This window comes from Microtus oregoni, unplaced genomic scaffold (assembly GCF_018167655.1).
Source record: "Microtus oregoni isolate MIOR12 unplaced genomic scaffold, Mior012 000207F_ref0000254, whole genome shotgun sequence".
Classification (NCBI taxonomy): Eukaryota; Metazoa; Chordata; class Mammalia; order Rodentia; family Cricetidae; genus Microtus; species Microtus oregoni.
Genome location: NW_024544865.1, coordinates 41,414 through 56,393, shown reverse-complemented (window position 1 = coordinate 56,393; position 14,980 = coordinate 41,414). Strand labels below are relative to the sequence as shown.

At 47.0% G+C, this 14,980-nt stretch overlaps 1 protein-coding gene across 3 annotated transcripts in view; it reads right to left on the bottom strand.

Moving 5' to 3' along the window:
• Iqsec2 (IQ motif and Sec7 domain ArfGEF 2) overlaps nucleotides 1-10,392 on the bottom strand; it is a 79,288-nt gene extending 68,896 nt beyond the window's left edge. Inside the window, exon 1 of one of the 3 annotated variants that reach the window (XM_041647677.1) lies at nucleotides 9,458-10,392. In XM_041647677.1, coding sequence (XP_041503611.1) covers nucleotides 9,458-10,164 — 707 coding nt within the window. In that variant the 5' untranslated portion in view covers nucleotides 10,165-10,392. The remainder of the gene's footprint in view (nucleotides 1-9,457) is intronic. The other 2 variants (XM_041647676.1, XM_041647678.1) reach the window with 2 other exon arrangements.
• Between the last annotated feature and the right edge of the window lie 4,588 nt (nucleotides 10,393-14,980).

Genomic DNA, 14,980 nt, shown 5'->3' with positions numbered 1-14,980 from the left:
GGTCATCTAGCACGTTGAGGCAGCGTTTATATTCAAACACAAGTCTGTCTTTCTTAGAAGCACAGGCCTCCTTTATATGAAAATTGAAACGGGGGCAGGGGGTGGCCAGGCCTGGCTGTCAAGCCAGAAATTGCCCTTGAGCTGCCTCAGATACATCAAACAAGTCCTAGCAAGACAAAAACCAGCAGCAAGAAGTTTGGTCCTGAGCTGGGTGGTGAAAAAGAAGAAAGAGTTCCTATCCCAGCTATGAATCAAGCACCTTGGTTTCTGAGGAGCCAAATCAGAGCAGGAGGCCAGTCCACCGTTCATTCAAACAAGAGCCCCTTTAGGAGATGAATCCTTTCTGTTGCTTCGTCCCCAACAAGCCACCCAATCTCTTGGAGTCCTAGTTTCTTCTTTCTTTCATTTGGGTTTTCTATAAGTAGAACACAAAACAATCCTAAGATTTTAGAGCAGGAAGCAGCACATTCAACGAAAGCTGCTGCGTTGAGCATGGGCATTAGCACTAGGGCGACTCCTCCAGTCAGAAGGCTCGCTTCCACACACACTTGCAGGGCCTTAAACAGTCTTTTGTCGCTTCTGGCCGCAATCTTCTCACCTGCAAAGCAAATCGCCTTCAGCTGCATACTTCAGGCCCTTCCAGCTCAAACGGTTGACATTTACAACCCTGTTGCTCATGAATGGCTGCTGTTCCTCTGAGCTCCCGCGGTGTGCAGCATTTCCTTCTAGGATGGCACTTGAGTTTATTGTCATCATCATTCTCTCGCAGGCACCCAAGTGTGCTGGCCTTTTTTTCTTTTCTTCTTCTTCTTCTTCTTCTTCTTCTTCTTCTTCTTCTTCTTCTTCTTCTTCTTCTTCTTCTTCTTCTTCTTCTTCTTCTTCTTCTTCTTCTTCTTCTTCTTCTTCTTCTTCTTCTTCTTCTTCTTCTTCTTCCTTCTTCTTCTTTCTTCTTCTTCTTCTTCTTCTTCTTCTTCTTCCTTCTTCTTCTTCTTCTTCTTCTTCTTCTTCTTCTTCTTCTTCTTCTTCTTCTTCTTCTTCTTCTTCTTCTTCTTCTTTCTTCTTCTTTCTTCTTTCTTCTTCTTCTTCTTCTTCTTCTTCTTCTTCTTCTTCTTCTTCTTCTTCTTTCTTCTTCTTTCTTCTTCTTCTTCTCTTCTTCTTCTTCTTCTTCTTCTTCTTCTTCTTCTTCTTCTTCTTCTTTTTTTTTAAATGAGATCTACTCTCTCAACAAATTGTTTTCTTTTTAAAATTAGTTTCATTGTCTCCTTTCCTTTCCTTTCCTTTCCTTTCCTTTCCTTTCCTTTCCTTTCCTTTCCTTTCCTTTCCTTTCTTTTCTTTTCTTTTTGCTTACAGGGCTGTGTAGCCTGGCAGTCCTGAAACTCCCTCTGTAGATCAGACTGGCCTAGAACTCAGAGATCTGTGCACCACCTGAGTGCTGGGATTAAAGGCTCATTATATCATTTTCATACATGTACATTTTTATCGTTTGTTCATATCCACCCCCCCCCCCAGTGCACCCTCTTATTCTTCTCTCCTCCCTCCACTGGTCTCCTTCTCCCTCCAAATAGTCCCATTTCTGCGCCCTGTTATATATAATTAAGTATATATCTGTTCCTCTGTATGTGTTGTGTGTGGTCACGCCAGAGGTTGATGTTGAGTGTCTTCCAAAACAGCTGTCCACCTTATTCTTGAGACAGGTCTCTCATAGAATCTAGAACTCCCTGACTGCTTAGACTGAGTAGCTGGCATAGGCCATGAACCCTGTCTCTACCTCCCCAGCGCTGGGATTACAGGAGTGCACCAACACACCAGCTTTTTTAGTGGGTGCTGAGAAGTCTATCTCAGGTCCTCATGATTGTAAACAAACATTTTACCCAGGAAGCCATCTCCCTGACTCATATGTATATAGAAATGTAGATTTCTGCATGTGGATGAGAAAAACATAAAATTTGTCTTTCTGAGTCTGGGTTATTATGCTTAGCATGATTTCTAGTTCTATTCATTTTTCTTACAAATGGCGTTATTTATTATGTTTTTCAGTGCTGGGAATAAACTGAATTCCTCAGATTCTTCCTCATGACCAATGTTCATTATTCTTCAGGGACTACAACAGAAAATGAACCCAGGGCCTTACACATATTAATCAGGGACGAGTCCCTAATGACAATACTTCGAACATGGTTATATAAAAGAAAACATTGGTTTGACTCAGAGAAGTGTGGTGCACTGTATCTTGGGATCCAGTAGACAATCATAAGGCCTGGATGCGCAGTCATCTTAACCCTTTAAAAAGCATAAAATTCATACATCCTCACTCCAATGTTTATGTGCTAACTAAAAGAAAATAAAACCTATAGTCTAAAAAATCAGATTATGCTATAGAAATGTATCTTATATGAGTGAAGGGTACCTCTTAGGTGGTACCCTTCACTCATATAAGATACGGTGGTGATTAATTCATATCTAAAGCATCAGAAGAACAATCCTGATCAGCCGTGTAGCTCTGGCTTGTTTTGGATATGACGGGACTGTTTTCCTGTTGTTTGTTACACTTCGCCTCTAGGGGGCAGGGCAGTATCATTTATTCTTCTCTATGGACCGCTCTCTGCTTTTCCATCCTGATCAGGACCTTGATGAATATGAAGAGCATGCAGGAAAGTTTCTGACACACTGAGAGGTGGAGGCGGGGTAGGGGGATGGGGGTTAGTATGAATCATACTTGTTAGAAAATACAGTTTTATCTCCATATCCTGCTAAGGGAAAAATAAAAAATAAAAAACAGGTCCTGCAAGTGAAATGATGCTCATAGCCTCACATGAAGTCTACGTTCCAGAACATCCCACTCCCTGCAGAGTCGCCCAGGCAGTACTCAGGGTTCCCAGGTCCCAAGAAGCTTCAGTTCCTAAGTATCTGAGAAGGGTTTCCTGTGTACGTGCTTTCAAGGGTCCGAAAAACTGAACACTTGGTGAGACGGTAGAAAGTAGGAGGAAACTAGACTACTTGGCAAACTATCCTTCCCTCAACAACCCCCCTCAAAGAGGAAATAAGACATCTAGTTCTCATTCTCCCCTGTGACCGATGTACATGATCCTGCCAGGGAATGAGCCAAAGAGGCCAAGTCTACTCCCACTCCCAAGATGCTGTGCCTGGCCTAGCGTAAAACCTCAGTAAAGACTGGGTGGATATCAAAAAATGAAAGAAAGAGAGAAAGAAATTAAGAAAGAAAGAAAGAAAGAAAGAAAGAGAAAAGAGGAAAAGAAATGAAGAAAAGGTGCCAGTAAACATCCCATCACTGGAGTTGGGCAAACTGCATACAGACAGGACTCCCTGGCTCACTCAGGAGAGAAGATTTTGCACCAAGAGTCAAGAATGTGGCGTGACACGGAATTGGCATGCTGGAAGGATGGTGATGAGCAAATCGGCCACTATACCTCTAAAGTCTTATCCAACTCGGCTTCTCTGTCATGTATCGATTGGGAGACCAGTGGGTGTAAGAAGAAGAAAAACCCAAGTCAAATGCCTCCAGGGAGCCAGAGGAAAAAGCCAAGAGGATTTTGAAGTTGACATTTCTCTCAACAGGAGTCCAGAATAAAGAAAAACTGAGGGACCTGGCCAATAGTTCACCAGGACTTAACCAGACATTCTTATGTCTATTCAGAATTGATTGAGCAGCTAACTATGTGCTATGTGATGTCTTTCCAAAGTCTTCACTCCTTTGTTATGCCCCCAGCACCAAGCACAGAATCGGCTCTATAATATGTACTCAATACATGTCAGTTAAGTCTTACTCCTTTTGGAGCAGTGGTTCTCAGCTTTCCTAATGCTGTGATCCTTGAATACAGTTCCTAATGTTGTGGTGACCCCCAACCAAAAAGGTATTTTAGTTGCTACTTCATAACTGTAATTTTGCTACTGTTAGGAACTGTAATACTATCAATATCTGACATGCAACACCAACAGGGTCAAGACCCACAGGATGAGAACCACTGTTTTAGAGGCTAGTAGGAGGCACAAGATATAAACAACTAAGAAGATAGATAGAGTCAGACAGACAGAGATGCTAGACTTGGGGTTAGAGAGATGGCTCAGTAGTTGATAGCTTTGGTTGCTCTTGCAGATGACCCCAGGTTTAATTTCCAGAACCCACAATCTGTAACTGTGATCCCGGGGATCCAAAGCTCTCTCATTCAGGCAAAACACCTGTACACATAAAATAAAAATTAAAGTTAAAAATAAAATAAAAAGGCTAAACTGAGCATCACAAAGGACCAACAAGGGCTGGAGAGATGGCTCGGTGGTTAGGAGTGCTTGAGGCTTTTCTAGAAGACTCAGGTTTGATTCCCAGCAACTCACACAGTAGTTCACAGCTTCAGTTCCCGGGGATCTAATAGCCTCTTTTGGCTTCCAGGGGCTCACATGTGGTACACATACATACCCGCAGGCAAAAAGAGTCATACACATAAAATAAAATAAAAGTATTTGGTTTTCAATAAAGATAGGAGAGGTGTCAGCTAAGTCAACCTTAGACATAATAGTAAGCAACCGAGGAGAAGGGAAGGGTATTAGCCAAGCCACAGAGGCCAAAGGAAGGCCTGGGTGGGCTAATGAGACAATACAAGGCCAGGGTAACTCGAGCATGGTCTGTATAAAAATGAGAGAAGGGGAATCTGTGGACAGAAACAGAAAGACAACGAAAACATAGGAGCCAGACTGCAGACATGGCTTGGCTCCAGCTGATTTATCAGAGGCTTGACAGAAAAAGAGGAGTAATCTCTCAGGACACCATGGAAAAAATCAGGGGTGATTGTGAGAGGGAACCTCTGTGGGAGGAAAGCCAGAGTCACGCCTAAAGTTCATGTCTAACCCCCACCAACGGAAGGGAACAGTACATTGAAGGACTGGAAGCCACACAGCTCTAGGTCTCAGCCGGCTGTGTAACTCGCTGCTCCTCTCCGATCCCCACTTCCTCATCTGAAAGATGAGGAGAACAATAACACCCACCTGGCAAGGATTCTGGGGAAATGAGATAAGAAACAGGGCTGCCAGATGAGTAAGAATGCCAAGAATGCTACAGACCCTGGAGCCCAGCTCTTCTGCAGTCCTGCCCCTTAGCCACTTAGGGACCTTGGCTATGTCACCTGAATTTCCTAGACCTTAGTTTCTTCCCCCGTAAAATGGAGTTAATAACAATTTACATGAAAGGATTCGTGTGAAAACAGAAAGAACGACTATATAGGAAGCACTTAGAATGAAGTGCCCAGCACACTGTAAATGCAGTAGGAAAATATTAGCTATTATTACATAAAGCTGCATAGAATAGTGCCTATCACACAGGAAGCTGAGATTCACTCAATCAATACACATATGGCCTCTTCACCATGTTCCAGGCTTTACCAGGCCCCCAGCAAATGCAGAGGCCATAGTTGGTAGGGGTGGGCAGAGGAAGACCAGTCAGCAGACACCAAGTCTGATGTCTTCCTTCTGTCAACTAGACACCAAGGGACTATGCCCAGCTGGTTCTTCAAAGCACCTTCCTCTACTGCCCAGGTCCTCAAGCAGCGGCCTTGTCTGTCTTGATCCTTCTATCCTCTGAGAAACCCCACCCCTTCTGTTTACTCTGTCCTCCTCAGTACTGTGTCTGCGGCCTGACTAAGCCCGCAACCCTGTCTTCATGGCTGGTGGGAAGAGAGTTCTGCAAGTGCCAAGAGCATGGTGTTTGCTCAGCCTGGTGGCCCCTCCTGCTCTGTGAATACAGCCAAGAAATATTTGTGGATGACAACAACCCCATTCTTGCCCCAGATCTAGACAGAGAAGCAAGACTCCTAATTCTCATGAAATTCAACATTATCATTTTCTCTCACAACACAGTGGAGGGGGCAATAAGCAGTTTCCCTCCTGAAAGGACGGAGAGACACCCTAGAAAAAGAATCCAGCATGCCAAAGGAGCCAGGCTTCCCCCGAGCCTCTCCCTGCGCTCACGCTCACTTGCGCTCTCTCTCTCTCTCTCTCTCTCTCTCTCTCTCTCTCTCTCTCTCTCTCTCTCTCTGTCTGTCTTTCTCTCTCTCTGGCCTCAGCTCCTGTAGACAGCATGCTGACACCCCACCACCTGCAGTCGACGATAGTTCAGCAGTGATGTGATAGACCACGCATCGCCCTGGGTGTCAAGAACAGCAGGCTGGCCTCTCTAGGTTCAGTATCCAAATGTGAGCCAGTCTGCAGGGCGGGTGGGGGCTGAGGATAGACAGTTACCACCATATTGGCTTCAGCCCACCACTGCATAAAGCAGAGGTGGAGCTAGGCCCATGCAGACAATGTAGGAACACAGCTCTCTTCAGCACGGGTTACTCAGCAGTGGCTCCAAGCCTCTAGAAATCATTCATTCTAGGTGTCAGAATTAGCGGGGGGAGGGGGGTGTCAAACCAAGCTTAGTAACAAAAAAGATCTCTTTTAAAATCATGGCAGGAGGTGACAGTTCCATGTAAAAAGATAACCATCAGTCAGGATCAACAACTAGTAAGCAAACAACTAAATCCTCATGTACCAGTGACCAGAAGGAGATAGGGATTCATGTCGCTTTCTGTCACACTAGGAAGACCACACCTAGAGCACGCCAGAATAGATTCTGGCATCCTGGAACCTGTCCAGGAGAGCAGTATGAAAGGACATAGGAGTTCTGGGTATATGCTACAGATGTGGATGGAGGATACCCAAAGCAAAGAAGGCAAAGTTCACAGGAATACGCTGTGTACATTATGTTATCAGTGCGACCTCCGATATGACCACTTTACTTCTCGGAGCCCCCAGCTTCTTATGCTGTGACATGATGGTAGTGACAGGCACACAGGGTGGTTGGGAGAACTGAGTCTTAGGCAGACCTAGCTCCCACCAAGCTCCAGCTTGACCCAGGCCCTATTTCTCCCCAATTTGCCACCAGGGGGAGCCTGGGGCCCAGCAGAGCCCAGCCTGTAGCAGCTCTGCCTGTCCTCCCCCAATGCTGCAGCCCCAGCTGCTGAACTCCCACCCTGCCTGCCCGCGCTTCCAACAGCAGCCTTCTCACCCACTCCTTACAAACCCAGAACAGGCCTAGCAGGGGAGTCGCTTGCAGCAGCACTGGTTACTGCAATGGCTACAGGTTCTCCTGACACCCGGTGAGAAGGAAGGTGGGAAAGAGGAAGGTAGCCGTCTATTCTCCCCCATAGACTCCTCCACTCACCCCAGAACCATCTCTTCTAGTTCAAAACCTGGAGATACCTAGGGCTTTCTTGGTTTTTCTGAGTTCAGTGCCCCACCAGGTCCTGAGGCCAAGATTCCTAGGGGTTAAGCGCTAGGGAACAAGTAAGGTGCCTTTAAGATAGGCAGTTTTCGATTCTAGTCCCAGCTCCATTAGCAACTAGTAGCTTAACCTTGAATAAAGCCCCTTTGACTTGAAGCCTTAGTTTCTCCTTCTCTAAAATGGAGTTGCTGATGCTCTGTTGTGAAGCCCAAATGAAGTAATCACAGATAGGCAAGCAGTTAATACGTAGTTGAAAGACATTCAAAGTGCCATTTAAACCTCTTTATTAGCCCAGTAGGAAATGTGACGCAAGGGATTCCAACAAGCGACCTGGAAAGTGCACAAAAAAGAAGGAAGGAGTCCGAAGCAGGCCTGCAAGGATGGCAGAAGGGCAAATGGGCTTCCAGCCAGCCAATAAATTCAGACCTATGTCTGCAGGATGGAGAATCTGAAAGCAACGGAATTCTGAAATTGAGGAAGATTCCGGTCTTTTCACTGGGCTTAATGCCAGAGTCAGGAACTACATGCTTCTTCCAGCTCTCTCGGACCCACTTTGGGCCTCGACTGGACGTGTCGGGCCAGCTACTACCCCCATCCTTTGAGGCAATATACTGCATCACAACTGGCTAGGTTGAAAAGTTCTCTTGATTTTTATCTCAAATGTTCCCACTGTTCCTGGATCTGCTTCCTGAAGTCATATATAATGGGGCTGCTCCCTCCATCACAGGCCTGACCTCTCTAGAGAAGTCTGCAACCAGGTTCAAGGACCACAATGCCCCATCCAGTCTTTCTCTGCCCCCATTCTGGGGCTGTCCCTCCACCCCAACACTCTGCTAAGGGTGCACTGCAGTGGAGCCCAGCCAAGCCCTCAAGCTGCAGCTGCTGCTCCTGGGGCCCAGCCATCTCAACCCAGCACCCCAGCCTGCTGCCTCACCATGGGGGAGTTGCAGAGAGCTGTCTCCCGGCAGATTTCCTGAGGCAGAAGGCTTCCCCACCCCCAGCCCAGCCTCCAAGAGACACTCCACTAGTTGTGGCACATGGTAGGACCAGCTGAGCTGTGAGAGGAGGGGGAAGCCTGGCCATTTGCTAAAGGACTTCAGACTTGCTCTTTGGTGTGGCTAGGTTAGTAAGACACCCATTGAATCTCAGTTGGCACACCTTGCCTTTAAAAGAAACATAGGGGAAATGATGGACTGACAGAAGAACGGACTCAGTCAAGGTCACAAAGCCAATCTGCAACAGAGCTGGAAGGGAAACCCAGTTCTTCTATCTCCCAGTTCAGTGTTCTTTCCACTGTAGCAGCAAAGCAAGAGGAGAGCCTTTAGGGCATCCCTGTGAGTCTTCATGCCCTTGACTCACAGCCTAATACATTTATCCCAACCAGCACACAATGGGATCTCTATGGGAAAAGTGGACCCTGCCCATGTCCCATCAACTCAGAAAATAGTCCTATCCTGTCTCAGACACACGTACAGACCCCAGCACCAGAACTGAAGCTGATCCAACAGATGGGAGAGCTACGGACTTCCCTTCCTGGTAGGGCTCTTTAAATGGGTGTTGTTTTTCTTGAAGGGTGGAGACCAGCTGGACTTTGAGAAACTAACCAAGGGCCTAGCTTCCATCTTTGCTCCCCCATCTTTGCCACCATCACCACCACCCCCCCTCCGTGCCAAGATGTGCTGCAGTTCCCCTCAGAGGGATATCTCAGCCATCAGAATCCATTCTGGTCCCCATCTGCCTCTAGACAAGACTAGACACCCCCTCCCCCCCAAAAAAAATCCCAAAAAGGTGTGTAGGAGTGTTTCTCTCCTTTAGAGCTTTGAGTTGATACCACCTCTGTCTAAAAAAAAATATTTAATCCATCCTCCAGAAAGGATATAGCTGGGGATTGAAGAAGTGGAGGGAGGTAGTGGGGATTGCTTTAGTCTCTAACTGTCTTGGTTCTGGAGGAAAAAAAAAAAAAGAAGAAGCAGCAGCAGCCTGCACTCATCTGCTCAAACCAGTGTGCGGTGGCTACCGAAAGCATTGTTAGTTGGTTGAGGAGGACCTGGCTTCTCCCGATTGGGACAGGAGAAGCAGGAAATGGAATCAGGCATGGGCTTCATATACTTTATCCGCCAGATAAGTTGGAGAGGAATCTAGAGGGAAAGGGAAGGGTGGGGTGAGGGTTGCAAACACATTTCTTACTTTCTCTGGAGGGTTGTAGCCGGGCTGGTGCTGGTACTGGTGCTGTGACCTCCGGCCGCGCCAGGGCTGGAGCTTCTGGATGCGCCACGGCTCAACTGGCCCCGCTCCCGCGGTGGCCGCTGCCCCACGCCCACCGCAGAGGAATAGCCGGCTTCCTTCTCGCGGCCCGGGTGCGCTGGCCCAGCCTCCCTCCCGCCACGCTCGCGACCCAGGGCTGGGTTCTCGTGGTGCAGGTGGCACTGGGCCACGTCGCGCTCGCGGGCTGTGTAGCCGGTAGTGTCCTGGAGCTGATAGGAGGCTTCTCGTTCCTTGTCCCGATAGATAGCTTCCCGGTTCTGGTAGGCGCCATCCCGGTTCGGGTAGCCCACGTCCCGGGACGCCTGGTGGAACTGGCTCTCCCGCAGCTCGCGGTGGTGGAACTGGGTCTCGCGCAGGTTCTGGTACTGGCTCTCGCGGCCAGGGCTATCCCGCGCGCCAAGGGGGTCCCGGTGCAGTTCCCCGCGGTGCAGCTGGCTCTCCTCCCGCAGGTCGCGGTTCTCCTGGGTGAGCTGGTCCAACTGGCCCTCCAGCTCTTCGATTCGCCGCCGCTGGGTCTCCAACAGCTGCTGCTGACTCTCGATGATATTGTTCAGCTCCAGCAGGTACTCCACCGCCCGGTTGGGGCTCTCAGATCCCGGGCCACCCGGGGGACCGGACCCCGCCTCCATCCTGGCGGCCCAGGGACAGGGGAATGGGCAAGAGAGCCCAGTCCCCGCTCGCTCACGGCGCCACCCTCCCCCGGGCCCAGCCGGGGGAGGGGGCCGGCGGGACGCGAGGGCGCGCACCGGGCTCGGGGGCCCGGGGGCCCTAGGGGGCCCGGGAGACAGCGCTGGGGCCGGCGGCACGGGGCGCAGGAGCTGAGGCTGCTGCTGCCGCCGCCGTCACCGCCACCACCACCACCAGGGCTAGGAAGGACGCGGCCCACGGCGCTCCGCCCGCTGCGGAGTCACTGCGCAGCGCGGCCGCGCGGGACCGCCCCGGCTGCCCGGCCCGCCCCCCCCCCCCGCCCCTGCCCCCACCCATCTCTCCCGACCCGCCCTCGCGCGCCCCACCTGCAGTAGCCACCAGCACCCGAGCTGGACCAGTCCCAAGGCACTGGCACCTCAGCTGGTGGCCAGCCTTAGCTCAGTCTGTAGGAGATATCTCCATTTCGGCCGTCCTGGGGGCCTCACCTAACAGTCTAACGAAGCCCTCCAACCTATTCTAACGTGCGCTGGTCAGGCCCAAGATCCAAACCATCAGAGCACCCATCCCAGGCAGTCTCAAGACTTGGCCAACTCAGACTTCTATACTTCTAGTCTGCCAACCCCAAATAATATCCCATTCCCTATCCTTCCGGCCCCATGACAATCTCTTGATTTTTCATTCCAACTTGTCTATAGACCATTCCTCCATCCCTGTCCTTCTATATTTCTCTAGCTCTGTGATCTTATAGCCCACCCAGTCTGTAGTTCCCTATCCCAGGCAGCCCCTGGAATTCTACTCCTACTCCCACCGCCACCACCACCACCATCACCACACATGGAACTTCATAGGTGTTTACCTCCAGTCAGCCTCTAAATTCTCCATCCAGATCAATGCTCATATTCCCAACCCTAGGATTCCCCATGTTAGCCAGTCACTTCTGACCAAGACAACCTCAATATCATCCATTCCAAACAGTCGCTGGACTCCCCATCAGAGTCTGACTTGATTTCAAAGCATCTTTCTTCAACCATCATTTTCTATTCCCCATGGAAATGGTATTTTCATTCATTCCATTATTCATTCCATTATTGCCAGCCAATGCTATCCATCAAGACAAATCAAATATTCACCATGGGTCTATAATGCCTTCACTTGTAAGGTTGAGTCAGAAGAATTGCCAAGAGTTCAGGGTCAACCTGGGCTCAATAATGAGTTCCACACCATCCTGAGCTACAGTATGAGATGCTATCTCAAAAATATAGCAACAATAGAAACTTTGGGGGCTAGAGAGATGGTTCAGAAGTTAAGTGCACTGGCTGCTCTTTCAGAGGACCTGAATTCAATTTCTAGCACCCAAGTGGCAGCTCAAACCATCTGTTAACTCCAGTTTCAGGGGAATCTGACAACATTTTTGGCCTCCATGCACCATGTACTCTCCATAAGTGCTAGCAAAACACCCATACACATGAAGAAGGAAAAGGAGAAAGAGGAGAAGAGGAGTAGAGAAAAAGAAAGGGAAGAAGGAAGAAGAAAAAGAAGGAGAAGGAGGAGGAGGAGAAAGGGAGAAGAAGAAGGAGAGGGAGGAGGAGGAGGAAGAGGAGGAGGAGGAGAAGAAGAAGAAGACGACGACGACGACGACGACGAAGAAGAAGAAGAAGAAGAAGAAGAAGAAGAAGAAGAAAATCCTAAGTCAAATGCCACTTTTCTGAAGCCATTCCTGATTTTCCCAGTGATAAATGTTCTGTGTTGAGACTGAACAGGAATGGCAGACTCAAAGGTGCTGAAAAGGCTGGGACTAAAGAGGAAGCTCAGTGACAACAGAAGAGCCAGCTTTCTGACATGAGCTTGGATCCGAAATGGTTTGAAGGCATGGCAAATGTTTTCTGAGCCTATGCGGCAGTTCTCTAGTGTGCTCACGTGGCCACTGAATGCTGGGCTTAAGCTTCCACTTCTCAGGATTGCCTGTATAGGAACAGATAGAGTGAATGTTCCTAAGCTATTCTTCCACAGGCTGTTGAACAGAAAGTGAAATAAAGTTAGTGGAAATTTCTTTTTAAAGGTTTATTATTATTATTATTGTGTGTGTGTAAGTGTATGCTATGTATGTACAGGTGTGCTTGAGACCATCAGATCTCCTGGAGCTGGAGTTACAGATAGCTGTGAGTGGTGGGAGCTGATGTGGGTGCTGGGAAATGAACTTGGGTACTCTGGAAGAGCAGCAAGTACTTTTAACCTCTGAGTCCCTAAACATCAGTTTCTTAAACATACACAATAAAATACCATATCCTCTATGATGACTAAATCAAAGGTATTTACAATAAAAAAAGGTTATCACGAACATGGAGAAATTGGAACCATCATTCACTGCGAGCAGGAATGTAAAATGGAGTCACAGCTTTGTAAGCAGTCTGGCTATTCCTTAAAAGGTGAAAAAAATAGAGCCAATAGTTCTACTTCTGGGTATCTGTCCAAGAGGAATGATAATGTACAACTATAAAAATCCCATGGTGTATTCATTGTTGCCTTATAAATAATAACAACAACCCCAAAGTATAAACATCCAAACAAATCACTTGATGAATGGATAAACAAAATGTAGTATAATAAAAAATTGAACTATGGACTGGAGAGATGGCTCAGTAGTTAAGAGCACTTGTTCTCGCAGAGGACCTGAGCTTAATTCCCAGCAGAACAAGGCAGCTCACAGTCATCCATAATTCCAGTTCCAGGGAATTCAACCCCTTCTGTGGGCACCAGGCACATACATGTTACATGTCACATACATGTTGGCAAAACACCCATGCATAAAATAAATAAATCTAAGATAAAAAACAGAATGTTCTTTCACCACTAAAAAAAAAAAAAATGAAATTTCTAGTGTGGCGTTGCATGCCTGTAATCCCAGGATGGGGAGGCAGAAGGACTGTGAATTCCAAGCTAGCCTAAGCTACATGGTGAAATTCTGTTTCAAAACAACAACAGAAATGATGAAGTATTGATACAAAAAAATGTGGATGAGAAGGGAGGTGGGTGGGAACTGGGAGGGATGGGAGGGGGACTGGAAGGAGTGAAGAGAGGAGAAACTAGAGTCAGATGTATTGAAAACAAAACATATTTCCATACACACACGTATATATACTGGGTGAATTGTAAAAACATTATACTAAGAGAAATAAGCCAATCACAAAAGACAAATATTGTGTGATTCCTTTTATATGAAGTTCCAAAATAGACAACTTTATAGATAAGAGAATTAGAGTAGCAGCAGAGGCTAGCTAGGTGAGAAAGTAGAAAGTGTCTACTTAGGACTAGGATCTATCCCTGGTGCATAAAGTTAACTTATCAGAACCCATTCCCTATGGTGGGATGCCATGCTCAGCCTGAATGCAGGGGCGAGGGCTTGATCCTGTTCCAACTTAATGCACCAGTCTTTGTTGACTCCACATAGGAGCTCTTACCCATTGGGAAGAGTGGATGGGAGGTGTACTGGGGGCAGGGAGGCGGGGGGGGGGGTAGGAGGAGGGGTGAGAGGGAGAACTGTGGTTGGAATGTAAAATGAAATTAAAAATTAATTAATTAATTAGAAAGAAAGTGTCTAGTAATGTGTATGGGATTTTATTGGAAGGGATAAAAAAAGATCTTTAAAAGTAGACTTTGGTAATGATAGTCCAACATTGCTTGTATACTAAAAGCCATTAAATGGTACTTTTTAAAAGGTCCAGTTTCCACCTTTAATCCCAGCACTTGGGAGGCAGAGGCAGGCAGATCTCCAGCTTCAAAGCCAGCCTGATCTATAGAACAAGTTCCAAAACAGCCAGGGCTACAGAGAGACAGTCTGTCTTTTTTTTTTTTTTTTTTTTAAAAAGTGTGTATGTGGGGGTGGGGTGGGGTGGGAGGCAGTTTCATCACATGTGCATTTTTTAAAGGAAAAGTGTTGCACAAAACTAGCACATAACAATACCAGCTATAATAATAGCAGTTATTACTGTTATGATGCTTCCCATGTTCTGGGTACTATGCCAAACAACTTAACCATATGATCTAACTCAATCCTCATGACAATGTTATGTGGTAGGTTCTGTTATTATCTCCATTCAATAAAAAGGAAAATAAAATGAAGACTGAATGAATCACTCAGAGGGATAGCCAGATTACCTATTCAGCAGTTTTCTTCTCACCTCTTTCCATATCCTCCCAGTGCCTTGTACAAAAGAGGCATTCTGTAAATGTTAAAGTCATATATCTAGTGAATATTTCTATTCATCCAGCAAACATTTGTAAAGCATTGTCCATATTCCAGGCAATGCCTGCATATTCATCCTTACCTGCATTCAAATTCCCTCTGGAGTTGGAGGTAGATAAGTCCTAAGGTTCATTCACAAAATACTATGTCTACTATGTAGCAAACATTCCTCTGAACACTGAAGATATAACAATAAATAAAACAGACAACAATCTTCTAGTAATGTCAGAAGCTACACCGTAAAGTCTCATCAACATGACTGCCCAAATGTGAGATGAAAAGTACAGCATCAATGAACGTGCCAAAGTGGATGGGGGAAAACCCACAAGTCCTCGACCATACACAAAGAAGTATAGGCAACTGAGGAAAGCTGGGAGTGGAAAAGGTGACCCTCCCCAGGGAAGAGCACACCAATGAATTGGCTAGTGACAAATCGTCAGCCCTGAAAACATATATAGAATTAACATACATGTATGCATGTATACACATGCATATGATAACAATTAATGTTATAATCATACTATAATCTCAACAAACCCCCAAACAAACAATAA